Here is a 21,329-nt window from a genome sequence, read left to right on the forward strand (position 1 = left end):
AAACAGCAGGTAGAACATAAACAAAATAACAAAAAAAGTAAAGTGCACCCAACGACAGGAACAAGGTCGCCTCTAAAGTCTGTAACCCTGCAGAAGTACTCTGAACTGAAAAGCTGACCCTTAAAGTTAACATGCACCTGTAACCTAGATTCATGGGAGTAAACAACCTAGACTCAGTCCAGCGTTACTTGTACAGCGCCAAAGGTAAACAATAAGAGAGAGAAAACTAACAGGAGAAAGCATCTGCTGACAGCGGGAAAGAAACTGTCAGAACCAGGGAGGGGCGGGGCCATCAGCCGTGACCAGAACATAACAGCAATGATAGAAAAGTTTCTACAGAAGATCAATACACGTTCCAATATTACAACAGGTGCCTTAAAATAAAAGTCAAAATTGCCACAAAACTAAACAGCAAACACGGTTTAAGATAAATTGGCTTCTTCAGCAGTTTAGTAATATATTAACTTAAGATTAAGGTGTGGTTGTTGGGAGAAGCATTAGAGTCCTAATTTAGGCCCACTCTGAAGAAGAACCCCATAATGTAACATGACAGGGATTTTCATCCACTCACGCCATCTCTCTGAAATTTATGGTCTCAGATTTCAGGCTGAGATAAACCTAATGACATCATTATGACTTAATCTGGGCTATTCTTCCTCCTCCAGTCCAGAACATTTCCACAGTACTGATTGTGGTACTACATAGTATTTAAACAGTGAGTAAAACCAATGGAGGTTACGCACTTAAACGTGAGTTACAGTCCAATCCATACTCACAATCTCCTTAATGTATTTCAATGAAGTTTGTTACTTTACTAATCTATATTGATTTTTTAACACAGGATCAATACGTTCAATGTTACTCTCTTGAAATAGGTAAACATATGCTGGTAGTTTGTTCACTTTGCATAATCATAATAAACCCTTGGTATCAGGCTCTTTACTGATTTGAGCAGCTAGCTGCCGGGTCAGCTAAGAGGCTCCGTCCTGTTATAACAGTATCCACTTTAAAGCTCCACTGGGTTTGGCAGCGTGGCTCACAGACTCTGCTGCAGAGTCCCAGAGAAACAAACACCGACAAATATTAAAATGTTCATTTAAACTTGGGCAACTTGGTGTATTTGAACATTTTTACTTCAAAAAGAGAAGTCACTCTGTAATGATGACTGTTGATGACAAGAATCAAATCGAACCTGCAGACCGCTTCACAATTGTGTATTAAGACCTCGTCTTTTGTCAGTTTGAATGAATAACCAGTATTCGCGTCTTTGGGAACAAGTGAAGCTCATACAGATCAGCTCAGCCCTTCAGTGAATATGATGTGAAAACAATACATGTCTTTCTTTCGACTGACAATGCTGTGAATGGAAGCCTCAGCAGAACCGGGCCAGTCAGAAGCTACAAACTTACTACACGCTGGATAAAAGCCAAGCCACCGAGAAGTCCCCGGGGACCAGCCCGGGCCTCCAACACAGCCGCCATGACAGGGCTGTGTAGCCTCTCTGTAGCTTACAGCAGTAGGCTTTGTCTCCAACGTCATGTGAAGTTTAAACCAATCAGAGGAGCCCCACAAAACTCGTGAAACTACACAAAAAGCTGGAATGAAGGATTGATTTAAAGCCCGTCAGATCCAAACTGGTGCCAATATTTTGCAATTAAAAATCTCATGTAACTATATCTGATGGTTATATCTGAAAAGATCCTCGTTTAATTTCATTTCAAATTCTTTGCTCAGATCAGCAAATAGCTGACATGGTCCAATATATCGGCCGGGCTCAGTGTGGATGGATGGATATACGAGGCCGTTCTTTACTGATATTAAACATTTAATTTTACTTATTCAATTAAAAATACCCTACAAGTAATAAGTTAAATAAAAATCTAATAATTTTTTTTTTAAGTAAAAAATAAAAGCAATAAGTAAAGCTTTGGGGCGTTCACTTGACATGAGCTACATACATGTTGTTAGATCTCTATAAGCAGCAGGCAGATAATGTCGCGTAGTATAAACACTGGAAACAGGAGGAAGCAGCTAGCTTGTTTGTAGGTCAGGCTAACATTGGTTAGCACCCGTCGGTTTTTGTTTACCTACTGTAGAGGTTTTTAAAGTCGTATTAATCATGTAAACATGCTTCTTCTTTTTTTTAGCCAAAACGCAAACAAGCACATCCTGATATTTTGAGTTTTTTGCAGTCATGCTGAAATGTATCGATTTATACTGGTGTACTGGTGAATCACCTCACACTTTATCAGAGACTTCCTAGTTCTGGTTTCTGATACGTGAGCATCAGCTCCTTTTTAAAAAACGAGTTTTCCATGTGATAACAAGCTAAACAGTGTTTATACAGAGAAAACTCGCCTTTGCCACTGTAAAATGTCAGCGTAATTATAAACGTGTGGGTGTTCTCAGTTTGTTTGTATCCTCCTGCAGGTCTGCCTGTCTCAGCCTGTCTTTAAAACCAGTATTTTCCGAAGGCCTGTGTAAGCAGGAGGTCAGTCACAGTGTAATTGACAGTTTTAAACTCTCCGTTAAAGCATCGTGAGACAACTGTTGTTGTGAGCCGGAGCTGGAAAAATAAAACTGGAATTAACGTCTGAATTTTAACACCTCTTTCAAATATGTTCAGCTTAGTCATGTGATCTAATTGTCCCGGCGGCTGGCGCGTCCCAACAGGTAGAAACAAAATCGAATCCGCCGACACCGCCTCTGTAAGTGGCGCGAGCTGCCAGAGAGATATCAAAACCGCCATCTGAGTTAGCCGCCGGTCAACTGAGAGCACTATCACAGGCTGTACAACAGAGGAGCGAGGTGTGCCTTGATAAATATTTGAAAAAGCGTCTTATGTGAATGCCACCTGGATGAAGCATGGCTCTAAATTAAGGTCTGACAGATGGATCACAAGAAAATTCAGGTTGAGTCATATCTGGTGGAGACGAGTCCTCAGGCGTTGGCATCTCCTGGGTTGTAATTTGTCCGTACTGAAAGGCAGCACAGAGCCGAGAAGCAGCTGGCAGAGGAAAGTTTCTCACTGAATGCTGCAAGGATTGAGTCCAGATCACAGGTCTGCAGGTAAGTTTTATTGTAACTGCCACGGTGACGTCTGAATTTGGATCTTTAATCGAATTTCATTCATTTCAGATGGGATCAGAATTTTAGCCAGCCAGTCTTCGTTGGGCGGCTCGGGGTATGGCTGCGTAGCGCTGTGGACACGTGACCTCTGAGTGAACCTCGAGTTAATAAACAACAGGCACCAGATTTAATCGATTTGATTAGTGATGTGACACTGAGCACGAGTGTGTGGGCAGAGCTCCTCTGGGGATCTGCATAAATAGTTCTGAATTTGTGAATCGCACTACTTTCAGTTTCTGCTCATGTCACAGTCAAAGGGAAGCCACTCTTCCAGCACTTCCTGCCACATCCCATCGACCCTCCTCCCCCTCCACACTGGTCCTGCAGCCATTAAGGTTGGGTCCATTTTATTTATGCTAATTTCAAGCTCAGTATTTTTATTCTCGGACTCTACTAGGGTAACTTTAAATAATCCTTACTTATCTTATTCCTGCTGCAGACTCAATGAGGACATTCAAACACATTCACTCCATAAACTGTCTTTATGACATCATAAAGATCCAAGAGCAGAAAAAAGGCCTGAAACAGAGCAGTCTGAAGCTTTAAACATTTCTGCATATGTGAAACCCTGTTTAATATGAACATCCACTATTGTAACACTATAAACACTCACAAGCCACTTCATTAGGTCCACCTGCTTATTCACTCCGTTATCTAATCAGCCAATCGCAGCAGTAACTCATTTATTCAGACGTCCGGACATGTTCAAACTAAGCACCAGAATGAAGAAAAAAGGAGATTAAGTGACTGAACTGGCAGACGGGCTGATCTGAGTATTGTTGCTGACCACGTCCATCCCTCTATTAGCACAGCGTGCCCATTTTCTGATGGTTACTTCCAGTGTTGGTCAAGTTACTTGAAAAAAGTAATCAGTAACTAATTACTGATTACTCCCCCCAAAAAGTAATCCCATTACTTTACTGATTACTTATTTTCAAAAGTAATTAATTACTTAGTTACTTAGTTACTTTTTAAAAACACGATTTACAACCTGAGTAGGTGATAAAGCGACAGCTCTTTCAGCCCAATTCTACTTTTTCTGCATAATCCATCATACAAAATGTAATCAAATGGAAAAGTCTCTTTTTTAAACTTGTTTTATCAGTTTTAATCTTTTAACTTTATGCATCAAGCAAAACATTTAATTATATGCAACATTCTGACTTGAATAAATTAGTTTAACATGTAAACCTATTTTCTACACATTCCAGCACATAAAATAAAATATTTTTTGTGTTTTCACTCACTCTTTCAAATAGATGCAAGTAAAACACAGCAGAAAATAAATAAAGTCAAAGACTCAGCGGTCCTTTTGCTCTATTTTCACCTGTAAAGCAGGAGTGGGGGTAGGCGGAGGGTTACCCTGGTGCAGGTGTGCCGCGGTCAGTGGAAGAATCCGCGAGTTTCTCTGTGAGTTTCCCATTACGTCGTAGCTACTCGGTGCTTGTTGGAAGTTTAGGGTTTTTTTGCTGTAAAAAGAAGTTTTCTTCCCACGCACAGCGGACACTAATGTTTTTGTCACTTTTTATGGAATCAAACTCAAAGTAAGGTCAGTACTTCCACGCTTTAAACGCTGCACGCTCATACTCTCTCTGCACTCGATATATTATCCATTGTTGATCTGCACACAGCTGTTGTCACCAACGTCGCACTTGCTTACGTCACTGTCATGAGACATTCTCGCAAAAAAAATCACGGTTTTAGTAACGCAGTAACGCAGCGTTCCTACGGGAAAGTAACGGTAATCTAATTACCGATTTTGCAATAGTAATCCCTTACTTTACTCGTTACTTGAAAAAGTAATCAGATTACAGTAACGCGTTACAAGTAACGCGTTACTGCCCATCTCTGGTTACTTCCAGCAGGATAGCACACCATGTCCCAAAGCTCCAATCATCTCAAACTGGTTTTTTGAACCTGTTAAAGAGACCAGTTTGAACAGTCCCCAGATCTTAATCCAGTGGAGCACGAGATGAGACGAGAGATTTTACATCCTGGCAAATCTGCAGCCGCTATGTGATGCTGAGCAACGTTTGCAGCATCTTGTTGAATCTGTGACGCACGTAATCAAAGGCGGCTTTTAACTGATTTCAGTCACAACTGGGAGCATCATTACCTTTGTAAAGAGATTTTCCCCGTCAGTTCACATAACTGTACACACCAGGTAGTTTTTTAAATCCAAACAAAGCTCTATTCTGTGATTCTTATCAGCCGGCTTCCCCTGCTTGTGTGCGCTTTTTTTTCCTCCCCGAGGAAAACAAACACACCCATCCACATTCCAGCTGCTGCTTTTAACAGTCCTACAGAGGTGGCCTTGTACACAAGTCAGCATCTGCACTGTGTGTGTGAGAGAAAGTTTAGACCAATCGCATAGCAACCTACAGCGGCCACTCCGACGTGTCTTCATCACGCATTAACCTTTATGATGACACAGCGTCCGCGTGCAAGTCCAAAAATCACAAGACCTCTCACACAGGCTGATTAACCCGTGCTGTAATCACATGGCATTTCAGCTGCAGAGGACATTTTAATGAAGCGATGTTCTGCAGACTTGCTCAACACTTGAGGAGCTCTGAGCTGTGCTGGCTAACGCCAACTTCATGATGCAAGAACAGCAATTACTCTGTTCCGGAAACCGGCTGCTGACGGCACTCGACATGCTCGGACAGTGAGCGTCTCTGTTCCCTGCAGCGGGACACCTCTCAGACGAGCGATGGGTTCAAATCAAACAACGTCCGCTCCTCTAATGGCGCTTCATGTACACCAAGTGTGTTTGTTCCAACAAATATGTCAGACTCATTTGTGTTACCTGAAATTAAAGCTTTTCCACACTCATTCATATCTACCCCGAAACAGCCGATATATCACGTAATGTTCTTTTGCTTGTGTTGTGCCGCGAACCGAGGCCCCTCCAAAAGCATATAACCTGCATCTAAAGGCTTATCAGGCGCTTCACCCAGCAACCAATGGTCTTCCTGCATCTGGTTGAGGTCCAACACTCTTTTGAAGCAAGCCAACTTTCTGTCAGACGGGATGTTTATGTTTCCAAGTTTAGCTGGCTTGGCACCGTGTCAGCACTGGACAACTTTTCCTGACAGAAGATGCCCCTGAGGCGAGGCCTGTTGAAAGACTATTGTTCCCTGGTCCAGCTGAAGCTATTGACCGGTAGCTTCAGTACTCTGAAATCAAGTTGTTTTGTTTTTCCTCCTTTAGACTGTGAGTAATCTGCACTGCTGCTTGGCTGTGATTTCATTTCATTCCCCCTCATAAACCTCCGCTTCAGTGCGGCGTCATTTATAGATCTTCTATAGCAACGAGCATATGAGTAGGAAGCGTGTGTGTGTGTGTGTGTGTGTGTGTGTGTGTGTGTGTGTGTGTGTGTGTGTGTGTGTGTGTGTGTGTGCAGATAACTGCTGAGTCTAGCTTTAACTGTTGAAGCTTCCTCTGAACCAAAACGATGATCTCTGCTGTGTCAGATTTGATTTATTAATAATTCTTCATGTCTGACATTTCTTGTAACACAGTAATGTCAAAGCGACTGGACAAGCATCACTGTTTTCTTCTTTGCATTGTAAGAAACGGCACCAGTTCATACATGAATGCTTACTCAGTTTCTCCTGAAACTCTAACAGGTCACAAGAGTCTGAGATGATGTCATGTATACTAAAATGTTTACATTTTACAAAGGTGGATGAAGTTGTCAGATTCTTTACTAAGTATAATCGTCTATAAGTTCCCCGTGAACAGCAAGTTGTAGATAAAGGGACTCAAAGAATCCTGAGTTCAGATCTTTGGAAGAATTGTGCAACAAAAAAAGATGGTTTTAGAAGCGTAACTTCCAGTGGAAAGAGGCTTTTCAACGCTTTATCCTCATTAGGAGTAACCCTGAATCTCTCCTCTGTGCTGAGTGGCTTTGTCATGTTTCGGACCTGCTTGTACGACAGGGTGTTTATCAGAAGTTCGAGCGGATGGTCTCTGCCATGCAGCTGCCCCTGGAAAAACCCTGAAACTGTTCTTTGTTGATATGTACAAGGTGTCAAAACTAGTCGTTAAAGGTACAGGAGAGGTTAGCTTGATAAAGCCTTGTTTTGGGGAAAAGTTGTCAAACTCTTTAAGCTATTTTTTTAGCACTTTTCATGGCGTTTTTATTTCCCAGTGACCACTTTAGTTAGAATAAATGCCCCGAGGTGTTTCAGGGTGACGACCAAGTGGCGGATGTTACTTGACTTTGACCATTTTAGAGCGATCGCCAAATCTACCGTCAGCTAGTGCCAGGGTTGTACTGGAGCACGACAAAGTGAACAGGAGCACGAAAGTGGACCACATGTCATGTTTTATTCTGTGACTTTATAAGTCAGCTTCATAAGTGTGACTGAAAGGAAATAACAGGAGGAAACTGGAACCTTCCCAACTGAGTCCATGTCAGCACAGTCAGCCTTTAGCTAGCTTAGGTCTAATTCTGTGGATGTTTTTCTAGCTCTTTTTAAGCTCATGTCCACACTGCAGAGGATAAACTGGTAAACCAATATTTTTCTCCTTGTTTTGACCCTCAAACTTGATTAAAACTGTGTTGCTGGCCTCCAAAAAACAACAGAAGCTGTGCTTTAAGCTGCTGCTGTGTTGGAAGTGTGTAGGTGTTACGTTTGTAGACCCACGTCTACGTGTTTCAACCTTAGTGCACACACAGCTGGGGGCCACTGTCAAAATATGTAGAACAACCATTAATGTGCGTTAGGCATGGTTCAAATGCTCAGAAAATGTTATCAGAGGAATGAAGTTAGAAGGACACCTTCATGAGAAAAAGAACCATTTGTTGGAGTAAAGACAAAGAGGTTTGAATGCTGTCTTCAGATTTAACTGTTGATTGCATACACGCAGTGTTTACATCTTAATAACCATTAAAGTAGAGTTAAGTAAATTTAGTCAAAGTTATTTTCAATAATAACCTTAACTTTGAATAATGATTCAAGACAGCTGCTCAAATATAAAACGAAGAACAGAGTAAATGAAAAATCCTCCTGATGTGGAGGACAAAGAGTCGAAAACAACGAACGATGTCATCTGTGCTAATCGTCTGGGCTCGCTTTTACTCCGTCTTTAATGATTTATTATTTTGTCTTTCTTTGTTGCAAACTCTGCTTCCATTACTCTCCCTGTGTCGGCCAATCAGCACTTCACCTGCATGCATCATCATCATCATCATCATCATCATCATCAGGTATCAGGCTGGATAAAGGTGCATCCTTGTATCTTTGCTGTTTTTGTCCACAGCAGAAAAGCCACGCACACAAACATCATCTAACTCGCACGAGCCAGATAGTGTTTAGTGCAGAACTCAAATGAAGTGCATTAAAAAGAAAAGAAAAAACAACCCAAATGTTGAATCTTAGAAGCCGCTGTGTTTTATTCAAAGTGAGAGCCCACTCTGATGATGCAGAGATGCAAAGATGGGGCGGGCATGGAGGAAGTGTACCTTGAAAACGCTGGCCACAAAGCTGCAGCTAGCAACCAACTGAATCACTGTGGCTGAAATGTTTTTGCAGCCCACTCTTGCACTTCATCGCCAAGAATTATACATCTTCTCTGTAAATCTATCACAGTTACTTAAATATGTCTTTGAATCAAGAGGAAAGAACGGCAACACACAAACACGGACACATATTTACTTTAAAAAAAAAACCCGATCTGAATCTGAGACCCAAAGTTGTAAATCTACCCGGGTGCAGCTGTTACCTTTGTAGTAAACAACACAACACAGCCTCAGGCCACAGCTCCACTTTTAGCCGCTCTGTGGCCAAAGAGGTCAGAAGCTAAACGTTTCCAGGTCCATGAAAATGAAAGGAATTCCTTTTTTTGCCCTGACGCTTGGCCTGAAATTAAACCCGTTCTTCCTGCTACCACCCCGTAGTAGCAAACATGACCGAGCGGGCAAAGCTCGCCATCACTTGCCGTTATACAGTTACATCAATTCTAGATCGGCATGCAGCGCTCTTCCTTCCTGTTCTTATCAGTGTTACGTGCTACATTATCAAACTCTGTGGTATGTCATTCAGAGGGCTGTCTAAACATATTAGGGGACGCGTCGTATTATTATTAATGCAGGTCGAGACAAGTTGCACGACGCAACAAGCTCAACCAGCTGACTGTTGCGAGGCTGCAGGACAGCTCTCCATCAGACAGGAGAGCTTCTTTTGAATCAAGAGCTACATTAACAAACACTTTGAGCACTGGCAGGAAGTAGAATGGCGAAATCAAAGAGTGAAAATCCCCTGTGCACCCTTCGTGTGTGATGAAGGAAGTCACTGAGTGTTTTTCAATTGTTTTAGGGCAGTGTTCATTTTTCTTTGAGTTTCCGTGGTTTCGTAAATTGCAGAGCATGCATGAAGCGAGTGCCATCGCTCGACTAAGTTAGTTATGATCTAACTTACTGTAAACCAAGAGTCTGGAGCTCAAGATACTGAGCAGAAGGCCTTTTTAACTTAATGCTACTGACCCCGTCTTCCTGCCTTTTTAGTGCTTAGCAGCTAGCGCTCGCTTCCTTGCTGAAAACAGCAGCTACTCGGGTTGTTGTGAAACTAAACTTGTGGTTCTGAAATACCAACATATATAACTTCAAGATGCTAAAACACTGAGGCAAAAGGGACTTATTATTCTATTATTCAATCTAATAGAAAAATATGTAACAGGTACAAGTTTATGAGCAATTAAATAAATTGTCAAGTCCTCATATTTATTAAAAGATCAGCGCTTTCTGTTTGGTGCTACCTTCAACATTTTCCCTCGACCAGAACCTTAATTCAGGAGGATGAATCCTAACGATCAGCTCGCTCCTTAACCTCTCTTTCTGTGCTGACATCAGCACAAAATGCACACATAAATCCAGAGAATCTATTGTTTCATATTAAGTGTAATGAACACTTAAGAGTCTGTGCACTACTGGAAAGTCGGTGGCGTTTGCTTTAAATATCACTAAAGCAGTAACTGCCGTGTCTGGAAGATGAAACCACAGAGGAAGTGGCTCAAGATTGACTTCCTCTTATGAAATCGGAGTGGTGGATACAGTAAAATTAAGACTAATGTGCGCTATGTGAGCACAAAAAAAAAGAAGAAGAAAAAACTCACTCTGATTGGCTGAGTGCTGAAGCGAATCTTTCTACTGGGTGGCGGAGGCTCCTCTTCCTCAGGAAGGCCAGGGATTTCTGAGCAGCTGGACTCTGGCTGATATGCCTCCTCCTCGTCTTCGTCGTCCTCATCGTCCAGCTGGCTTCCCCCAGAGTCCTCCTCCCCAAGCCCGCTGTATGCGCTGATATCTATCAGATCTCCCTCAGAATAATCCTCCTTCCTTGAACCATCCTCGTCATTCTCATCTTCTTTGGCCCTCTCCTCAGAGTCCTCTTCTTTCTCCTCCGATGAAGGAGAGGAAGATGGAGGCTCTTTCTCTCCATTTTCCAGCGAGGCATGAACCTCAGCTTGCACCAGCCTACCCGCGGCCTCAGATCCCGCAGTGGCGCTGTCCTGATCGCCAGACTGTGGCTGCAGCCCAGAGGCTTCCACTGTACTCGAACCCTTGGCCTCAGTTGCTGCCGGCTCTGGTTTGGCCTCCGATGAAGAGGAGATGGAAGTGACAGTCACTGAGGAAGAGGAGGAATAGGAAGAGTTGGAGAGCTGGTCCCCCGACAGTCCAAATGCATCCTTCTCTTCATTGGTCGCGGCTCCCTCCATGTTCCTTTCTAGAGAACCCGTTTCTTCATGTAGCTCTGCTGCCTGGTTACTTATAACTCCTGCTTTTACCTCATCTTTCTCGTCCTTATCTGCAGGTATCACCTTTGTCTGGAAGAAAAGCACAGGGAGATCATGTAGTAGTGCAATCAAAAGATTTTCTAGTTCAAGAACTTCCCTACAGCTTAATTGCAAAGTTTTAAGTTTTTGAGAAAATCCTTTTCACCTTCCTGTCTGCTGCTTCCACCCTGGGTGGAGGTTTGGGTTTTGGTGCCAAAGCAGGGGCTGACCGACGCTGGGGGAGGTAGAGATTGTTTTGCAGGTCACCCTTTTCGAATGCGGCGCTGAGCTGGCTCACAGTGGGACTGACGGCCTCGCCTGGCCCGGCTAAAGCTGCAGTAGACGAAATAGAAGGAGGGGTGGGAACAGGGGGATCATCTAGCCGGTCCAGAGCTTCGGTGGACCCATTAAAGCGAGCCACAACATCTAGACGGCTGCCCTGGAAGCCTGACGCCCGCTCTTTCTTCAGCAAGATGCGGTTAGTGGCAGCTTGCTTCTCCTGAAGGACGCACAAATAACCAGTCAGTTAAAGATTACAAGCGAGCTATGTCAACTAAATGATAAAAAATAACAACGCAAGTGTAACATCTGACCTGCAGAGTCCGCTGCTCAAAGATCCTCCTGGTCTCCTGGAGCTTGGACAAGCCCACAGATGAGCCACTGCCCTCCCTACCAACTTTAGAGTCAAAACGGTTGACCCTTTCAGAGACCGTGCCCCCAAGTTTCAGCAGGGCGCTGTGGTCGACGTGCTCATTGAGGCTGGATACTCTCGGCAGGGACAGTTTCACTGCCTGTTCCTTACCTACTAATGACAGAAAATAAACAAGTTGTAAAAAAACGAAATTGTCCTTTAAGGGAAGTACAGGCTAACACTGGAGTTCACCAGAGCAGGTGGTTTTATCATTAATGAATTTTGGCTACACGAAGTATCACAGCATGGATATCATCAACACATTTGTCTTTGTTCATAACCCAGTTTCTATGCCTGCTACTATCAATAAACATGGCCTTAAGTGTTGGTGGTTAAATTTAGCCGCTTTAGCAGGAGCTTAATAATATATGTTAAAAACAAAATCTGAACTCACTTCAAAACCATAATCTTGTAAAAAGAATACACACATATGCAACATAAGGATACTGGTCACAAAAGACAGGCTAACGGCTAAAGGCTAGTTAGCTAGTTCCTAGCTAGCAACCTTACTAGCTAATCCATGTAAAAAAGGGCTTCTTCTGTCTGTAGTGTAGCAGTAGTGCAAGTGCTAAGGTTGCAAATACCAGGTGGAAAAATGCAGAAGCTACAGTGTTTTTACGCTTAAGATAAAATCTTTTGAGGATATGAAAATCTTTTTATTAATGTATTTGGATGCTCAGTTCCACTCTGACAGGAGGCAGAGGAGAACTGAATCATCACAGCAAAATGCTTTGAGTGTGAGGACTAATGGTCCCCGTGACTTTATTTTCAGAGCACTTCTCAAGCTTTTGTTGTTTCCAGGTTACAAAAAACCATCTTTTGATCACAATGCAGATACTGAAAGCCCCACCCTCTCTGACTGTTTGACTGGTGAGAGGTAAAAAGAGTTGTTGAGCACAGCACTCAACACACACACACAAAAACATGACTAGCCGTGCTAACATTCGAAGCTGACTTATCAGATAATTTGTGTTTTTAAAGATTTCTAGATCAAACCTTTACTATGGTAAACCCGCTTCTCTTTGTGAACACTGGAGAATTTAAAATTTTTCTGTCTTTCGATGGCCGACACCTGAGAATTAGAGGATATTTGTGGTTCTAGTTGTGTAAGTAACCCTCTTGTATATTTCCAACATATCACTCACATTACTGTCTACCAACTTTCCATTGGTAGTCATTCAATCTCGCCTTATTTTTCACATTAGCCTAACTTGATACTCAGCCACTTCATTTCACCAGTTGTTACTTGGCCTGTTATTGTCAGAAGTCAGAAAAGGAATCATTGTCATTGCAAGTATTGGGTTTATCTTGCACATTTGAATACTGGTACCAACCGATATTACTTTTGGCATAATATATTCTAAATTTGGTGTCTGAGAGCCGCACTTGCTGCAGTAGTCTTCTGATCGACACTTGACACAAAACCTCCACATCAGCGCTGGTATAGTAGTAGAAGCAGTCGAGACAGAAAGCAAATACATCAACACATTGCAGAATTTTTCCCCCCAAACTATTGCCGCATCGCTCTCTGTATAACTTGTAATTTTCAGCACTGAAATGATGGTAAAACCCAACACGATCACTGGTGACGCTACGTGTGACATCGAGGGGAACACGAACAGCCGAACCTTATCTACTATGAATCAGTCCTCATTAGTACCAATGTAATTTTGTCGGTACCCTAAAACAGCAGTCCGTAAACTTTTGTTTTGCGCTACGGACCGGTTTATGTCCGACAATATTTTCTCTGACTGGCCTTTAAGGTGTCTCGGATAAATACAACAAGATTTATTCATAACAGGCAGACCCAGAGAAACCGAGTTAACTATTAAAAACGATAAAAATAATCAGATAAAAACCCTGAAAACCATAAATTTCACAGGCCCGGGTGTGAAATTACCAAACGACTCACAGACCGATACCGGTCCGCGGCCCGGGGATTGGGGACCGCTGCCTTAACTGAATTCGGTAACCGACCCTACAAGTTGCTACATTCCTTGATTCTAAAGGGTTCTGTGAAAAGGCTAGTTACCAATCATTTTGGCTCCATCCTCTTCATCGCCGGGAGACTGCATCTGCATGAACATGTTCTTGATACGGTGAACATTTGAGCCATATTTCCGGCCCCTCCCAGTAGGCCGGGGCAGAGGAGCGGGTTTTGAGGCAGGGTCAGCGCCTCCATTGGCGGCATTGTTGAGGTGGTCTGTGGCCTTCTTCAGCGCCGCAAGACCTGCCTCGTAGGCATTGCGGTGGGGAGACGGACTTCGCAGATTAGAGCTCCCGTTGCTCCCACCGGAGGCCCCGTTGCCTCCCGTGGCCGACGGAGGCTCAGTCTTCATCATGTTTGGTGAGTCAAATGTCCCGTGGTGAATAGCAGGTTGGCATGAATGAGGGGGGCAGCATCCTGGAGCTGTCTGACATTCACCTCCTGAATAAAACAGAAAGAGATCAATGAGCCGTGTACTCTGGACACGTCTGTGCATCGGTTTAAACATTCTGAAGGATATGAGGCAAATGAAATTTACATGTTGGATTTTTCAAAGCTTTAACCAGCAAATTGCTGTGCAACTGCAAACATGCAGATAAGAACCACAGATGTTCACAGTGAACAGCTGAAGCCACCCAGCAGGCCTTCATTTTGTTGCACTGAAGTAATACTTTAGCCCAAAATGCCAAACAGCCAGCGGTGCCAGCTTCTCAAGGGTAACTATCCTAGTTTACAAAGGACCTCTTGGCTGTATGCTGTCGCTCAGACAAGATTTTTGATACATACAATTAGGTTGCATATGATTGTGATCAATAATCAAAGACTCTTTAACGAACACATGTATTTGTGCCACCTGTAGGAGCCAGCTGGGAGAGTGTTAACAGAGTATAACTAAGCTGAAGATGAGCGAACTTGGCATTAGACGACATCACAATCGCCCCTCTGTGTACACCCACACGGCGCTGCCGCAGCAGTCAATATAATCCAATTAAAACAATGACGCAGTGTGACAACTCCCCCCCCCCCGCGTGTTTATATTGCTGCTCCTAATGCCAAACTTGCTTCGTGATAGACTTGCCAGATAAATACATAGCACGAACACAGAACAGCCCTTTGGTCCCAAGATATCACAGTGTTTTCTCGTGATAGCATCTCATTTACTGGTTGACAGCATTTGTGGCTTGTGCTGTCAGATCTTTGCAACAGGGATTCCTGATGTTTTCATCAGGCTTGATTGACTCTATAAAAACTATGTAGTATAACAGAGACAGCAATTAGAACACAATGAATTATAGAAAGAGTAACGAGGTTTCTTGATAATCTGCCAATGACGTGCTAAACTACAAAAAAAATAACGGCAACTTTGATTTGATTTTTTTTTCTTTGATAGTTGCGTGACCTTTTATGATTTAAGGTCACGGCAGTAGTTTTGAGTGCACCAAATTTAACAGATCAAACTAAATTAGGAAAGTTAGATTAGCTTAGCTTAACTCAGGTAGACAGCTAGCCTTGTACAATCCAAAACAAACAATTCCTGCTAGCACCTCCAGCTCCTACATTGCGCAACCCCTCACATGCTACCATTGGCATCACTGCACAACCCTGGCAAAGCACAAGTTCCCAAAAAAAAACAACAAAACAACCTGCAGTTCTACTAATGACCACTTGAAATTGACTTAAAAAAAACAAAAACAAAAAAAACGCGACTCAATCTCCACAGATTCCAATGCTAAAACGTCCAACTTTTCAATATTAAAAAGTGAACCTGGCACAAGAGGTTTGGATCCCTAGTCTCCCTCTTCATAACAAATGTATAATGCATGTTTTTTTAAACATCTGTTACGCCCTAAAAGGTGCTAAAGAGTGTGGCTGCTGCCGAGTCTGCGTACACAGCTGATAGCTTAGTGCTACGCCACAGTTGTAATTATTAGCATCACTGATCTGAACGTCTCTACCACTTGTGAAGTATCGATCCATTCTGGAGTGTTTTTGTTTTTTTTGGACTTATCAGACAAGTATTATGGCTTGCTGTGTGGTACAGCCTGCCCAAGGAATATGTGCTTCAGCTTTTGTATTTCAGTAGACTGTTGTTTTGCACTAATTAGCATCTAAGCCTCTCAACTAAATATGCTAACTTCTGGCTGAAAGAAATGAACATGGCAGAAGCCAAAACACTAACATTAAAGCCTTAAAATGTAAAATCAGAACCAACCACGGCATCCATCTTTTACATGCAGTCTATGGTTACCAATTTGTAGCAATCTTCTCTGTTACATCTTCATAAATAGCGCCATGGGGTTTTGTGCAAATACATTTCTTAGCTAGCCGAAGTAGCATCAAGGTGATAAGACAGGTGATTCCCCTTCTTTAGTACTTCAATAATCTAACCCTGATGAAAAATAAATAAATACATTTGTAATTTCAAGGATTATCTAATGGAACGTGGACACAGCCAGAGACACGTCTGATTTTTCCACTGTGGGATTTGTGTGAAAATTCACAGCTGATGTGTGAAGATTCATACTGTCATTTATGTTACACTGTCACAATGTTACCTCTACTTTAACTTATCATTGCTCAATGCAAAGAAGCGCAACAGTTCATTTTACTGCGAGCAGCATTTACTTGTACTTTGCCTCTTTGAGTCTCAAGTATAAAACCTGAATCAGAATTTCCACTAAGGATTGTACCAAACGGACTCCAAATGAGGATAGCCACCGATACAGGAGCCCGCGATTTCATGGGCAACTAAGGCTGTGTTTCATTTGTCTTCCACAACTTGAATTTACAAGGTCACCACAAACTGCCTGAACTAAATCGCTACATTTTCCAGTATCTTCTGTGCAACGTAGTCGAGTTTGTGTTTGGCTGTTAATCAAAAGTCAATGCAGCAATTACATTTTAAACTCTTAAGATGAACAACTCTCTACTCAACAGACTAAGAAATCTATACAGCTCAGTAACAAGAACTAGCAGATGTTTTCCTTTGTTGCATGATAAACTAGAACTTAATGAAAATGAATGTTCCTCAGTGGCTTGTGCTTAAGGTTTAAACATTTCCATCTCCATGTTTTTATTGCTGGAACTTCTGGAATAGCTTTTTAGCAAGTTGTTCTAAGACAGCTTCATTCTGATTGGCTGCGCCTCATAAACAGAAGGTCTGGATTGGCTTGACCTCTGTGCTCACAACCAAAGCTGTGAGCCTAAGATGACGTATTAGGAATAGCTGGAGTAGCTGACATCACAGAGGCCCAAAGGTAGGAAAAATGGTTGAAACAGAATGTTTGCAGAAGCCTGAGATACTGACTGAGATTCATGGTGCATGTTTGACGTTCCAGCGTTTGCGGTTGCACATAAAACTCCTCTCATTCCCACTTGCAGCTACTTACAAATGCTTTGCAGCAACATGCATCGTTGCTAAAGGAACCCCGAGCAGGTTGGATCATGTAACCGTTTAGCTTTCCGTGACGGTGCTAACAAACAGGATGTCGATGGAGATGAAACCATTTTTAGAGATGTGAAACTAATTAAACTAAACAAAGGCAACACTTTATATTACCGCCCACGGCTGTAGCTACGTGGAATCTCAATGCATTTATTTTGAAATCATTATAATTGCCTACAAACATTTTAAGGTAGACACACTAGAATAAGGTCATGTTTTTACAGGAAAGAACAAATAATTAAACTGTAAGTAATTTTAAGTAATGTGCAACTAGTTATAAGTGATGCACGATCAGTTTTAAGTATTGCATCACTTCAGGTAGAAGATAAATTTACATTGTAAGTAAATGTAAGTAGTGTGTAGTTACCTGGCAAACAAACAGTATTATGGACTGGCTCAAGTGTTATCCAGTGATGTCAATATGTACCTTTTCGACGCCTCCTATGAGGACATAATGATTTCTTACTCAGACACGAGGGCAATCTGAATATCTTTGGATGCTAGCGTAAGGGTCACATGTCTGAACTTTTGCCATCTTTGCCTGCAGGAAGTCCTTTTATGGAGAAAACCAGTAATTAAAAAGAAATTATCAGACAAAACAATGATGAATTCTACTTGTAAACATAGCTGAAAGGCAGTCTGGGTAATAAGAAGCAGTGTTTATAGTACAGTCTGGCCTCACACTTACTCCAGATGGCACTGCCGGCCATGGGGGGTGGGGTGGGGGGGCAGACACACACACTGCAACAACGGTCTTGTGACACTGTCTTGCTAAATACTCAATTCTCACATACAGATCATGTGAAGTCAAGTGAGCAAATTGAATGTAAAGCCAATAACTTTCTCTCTCTCTCACACACACACACACACACACACACACACACACACACACACACACACACACACACACACACACACACACACACACACACACACACACACACACCTTTTATAGTTCTTGGCTCGTTTCCTGATATTGTTCAAATGAAGCTCCCGCTCTGATTGAGAAACAGCATGACAAACACACATAAACCCCCAAAACGCACAACACCAGCAAACAGACTCCAACTCCAGTCTCCACCGTGACGTGGGCGGGCCTTTGCGCCTCTTCATTCGTTGGTGTGTAGCCACCAGTTAAAAGAAACGTAACTAAATCCAGCACAAGTATGGTGAAGCACCTCTTTCGAAGAACAACTCAATCCGCCTCCTGCCTGCCTCTCATCCCTCGCGGTTTGGGGTTGCTTCCTGCCATTCAGTGTAGAGTCTAACTACCAGCTGGGCTCCAGGTTTCCTGTTCAATAACACACATGGTTTCACACGCAGCAGCGTCCTTTTCAGTTTATTATAACCAGTTGGTCTCACTCTCGAAACATCAGGGTCACTGATTTGCCTCAGCTCTTACTGACTTCTCTAATCTCTAACTAGATAACAGGATATTGCTTTCACCTGTACTCACAGACAGGGCTCCCATCCTCCACCCACAGACACACACACACTCAGTATCAAGTACAGCAATACGATCCAAAAAATAAAAACAATGCACCAGAACCACTGCCTGCACCAGTCACCCTAAGCATATGGAGGCAAGCATCTATTGACTTGTAATCTATTTATGGGAGGTCCCTGAACGCCTCCTCCCATCACTAAATACAGGCTACATCACACGCACAGCCTTCCCTGTGTTTTTCTAAGTGTTTGGGTGGTTAGTATGGCACAAGTGACCTTGTCTCATGATATACTGTAAAACCGAGGAGTGCTCAGTTCACTGTAACCGCTCACATCTGTCTGTGTCACAGTCTCTGCAGTAGCTCAGCTACATAATGCTTGAATCTGGCCGTTCAGACGCGAGCATTAAAGTCCTTATGCCCTGCGTGCGTCACGCACAGTGTCCAACAGAAGGCACATTATGGTAAACACAATGACTCCATCTATTCACACGACAATCGCTGCATCGGGCCTCGGCTAGTGCAAAGGTTCATTCTGGCAGACAGTCTGCCTGCGTGCTCCTCCTGCTGCTGCTGCCACAAGCTCGAGAGAGGCTTTGTTGGCATAGCGACATATGCTCCACGCACCAAACTCCTATCCGAAAACGGCTCCTTTTTTGTGCCGCTTCTTTTCTAGCAAACACGTCAATCGCCAAATAAGACTGAATACGTACTGTTAGTAAGCGCACACTTTTCAACAAATCGGCGTCCGAGCAGCACACACAGCAGCGTTTATCTCACACTAATGTCAACTATTGTTTGCGGGTCGCGTGCCGTGGTCCCGCTCACTGCACGTCAATACCAATACGCTGTAGCACTATGCTCGCACGTTATCATTGGTTTTAATTTGAAATAAAAAGGTTTGACTAATGAGTCTGGCGCCGAATCCGACAGAGTACCCCGAGGAACCCGGAGAAGTTTCAAATGGTCTGATAAAAGGGTGGGTAGCCCTGCTGGCAGTGAGTCGAGTGCAAAATTTCACGTTTTTGTAAAGGACTTTGGGGTGGCGTTCTCTAAGGATAAGCGTGAGCAGTGGAATAGGGTGTTCCCGCGTGTCTTTCCCTGCTGTGTTTCAGCGCGGCCGTTATTACCCGGTTGATACGATGAAGGCGCAGAGCTGTGGCGGTATCGGACGGTTTCACCGGCCGGTTCCAGGACCCAGAGGCAGCCGGTACGCAGGCCCCGCTCAGCGTCTGCTGCGCCGCGTCGCTTCCTTCCTGCAGCCTCTCTCCTCTCCCGCAGACACACGGCAGCTTTTTTAACGCGGGTAAAACGACGGCACGAACTGACCCGTGTGCTAACCTTCAGCCATACCTTGTATTCCAGCTTGATGAAGCTGCCCGGTGCTCGTTAGGACCCGCGGTGAACGCTGTCCATTGTCCTTCTGTTGCTGCCGATTCCTCCTGCGAAGCAAAGCAGACTGAGTGCCTGCCTCCTCTCTGCTCCTCCTTCTCCTCCCCCCTCACATCATCTGTTTTCCTCCGTCCCCCTCTCTCTCTCTGTTTCCTCCTCACCCCTACTCCTCTTCCTCATCTTCTCCCCCAACCCGTTTCCTGCTCGTTCACACCTTTATCTGTTCACACACACAGCCTTCTCCCTCCTCGGTCGTCGTTCATCAGGTGTGGTTGAATTCATTCCGTTAAACAAGCAGCAACTACCTGATCTTATATAAAGCGGGTCCTGCCGGCCCCCGCTGGTTAGCTGCTTTTTTTGGTTGTTGTTTTTGTGTCTCTGTGGTTGGATGACTTTTACGAGCTGCTCGGTAGAAACCGATCAGCGAGAGCTCCTCTCCAGATACAGTAGAGCTCCAGCGACCTCTGCTGGCAGAAGCTGTCACTGCCAAACGCAAGGTGCAGTGACGCCACCGCTGCAGCAGCTGTTTGCACTCATTTACTGTACTTTTACTGTGATTTTACTGCTTTTTATTGACAGGTTATTGCATTTTCAATACCTTACAGTACATACAGAACTTTTTTACTAACATCATTGTAATTCTATACTTTCATTTACCTTTATAGCTTTAATTTACTGTATTTTTACATTTTTTCCAGTGATGCTGTTATGGGTGTATTTTCATTTACATCACTTTCATTTTTGTTTTTCTGCTGTGTTTACAATACTTTTGATATACTTTTATACATAAGGCAAGTCTCAGGAAGGGAGCATATGTCAGCCAGTGCTTTGTTCTATAAGGTGATGGAAATGATTTTTTTTATTTAAACAACTTATAAAGTGTAAAATAATAAAAATCTGATAAAAACAGGTGGTTACTATAACTGTCACTGTGGAGTAAAAAGCATGCCATATCTCTCAACTGCAGTCAAATAAACAGTGTTAATTGAAAATATCCACATAGCTTAAATACCACAAAATTACGTTTCAAATGAATGCGAGCAGCACCACAGCCTACCTGCTGTTTAAAGCTTTCTGTTGACAAGCAGGAAGCAGTCAGAATAAAGACGAAGGGAGAGACACTTGTTTCAGGCAGAACTGAGAGGCCGTACCACGACCCACTTTCACATAAACAAGGATTATTCTGAACTGTGAGTTCAATAAAAACACAATCTTTTGTTAAATACAAGTGAATAAAAGTCCTCAGAATATTTAAATCCACAAGATCTTTCCTTGTAAAGGAAACAGCTTTGTAGAAAGCTGTTAAAAGCACACGTTTGCTGATGCTGTGATCCTTTAACAAGAGAGTTCACCATATACAAGTGGTCACAAGGAGCTGCATCGTTGTAAATATTCATAGATGATAACCTGAACTTGACTTTATTAACCCTCTGGGTTTGTTCAAAATCACAACCTTTCAGC

The 21,329-nt window shown here is 43.0% G+C and overlaps 1 protein-coding gene across 3 annotated transcripts in view; it reads right to left on the reverse strand.

Moving 5' to 3' along the window:
• The window catches only part of LOC113021449 (neurabin-2-like), a 31,879-nt gene extending 11,819 nt beyond the window's left edge, over positions 1-20,060 (reverse strand). The window contains exons 1-5 of one of the 3 annotated variants that reach the window (XM_026166148.2): positions 19,830-20,060; positions 13,632-14,027; positions 11,502-11,710; positions 11,075-11,407; positions 10,252-10,959 (exon numbers count right to left, since the gene is read on the reverse strand). In XM_026166148.2, the coding sequence (XP_026021933.1) occupies positions 10,252-10,959; positions 11,075-11,407; positions 11,502-11,710; positions 13,632-13,941 (1,560 nt within the window). In that variant the 5' untranslated portion in view covers positions 13,942-14,027; positions 19,830-20,060. Of the gene's footprint in view, positions 1-10,251; positions 10,960-11,074; positions 11,408-11,501; positions 11,714-13,631; positions 14,028-19,606 lie in introns of all 3 variants that reach the window. The other 2 variants (XM_026166146.2, XM_026166147.2) reach the window with 2 other exon arrangements.
• Between the last annotated feature and the right edge of the window lie 1,269 nt (positions 20,061-21,329).

Source organism: Astatotilapia calliptera, chromosome 4 (assembly GCF_964374335.1).
Source record: "Astatotilapia calliptera chromosome 4, fAstCal68.1, whole genome shotgun sequence".
NCBI classification, from domain to species: Eukaryota; Metazoa; Chordata; class Actinopteri; order Cichliformes; family Cichlidae; genus Astatotilapia; species Astatotilapia calliptera.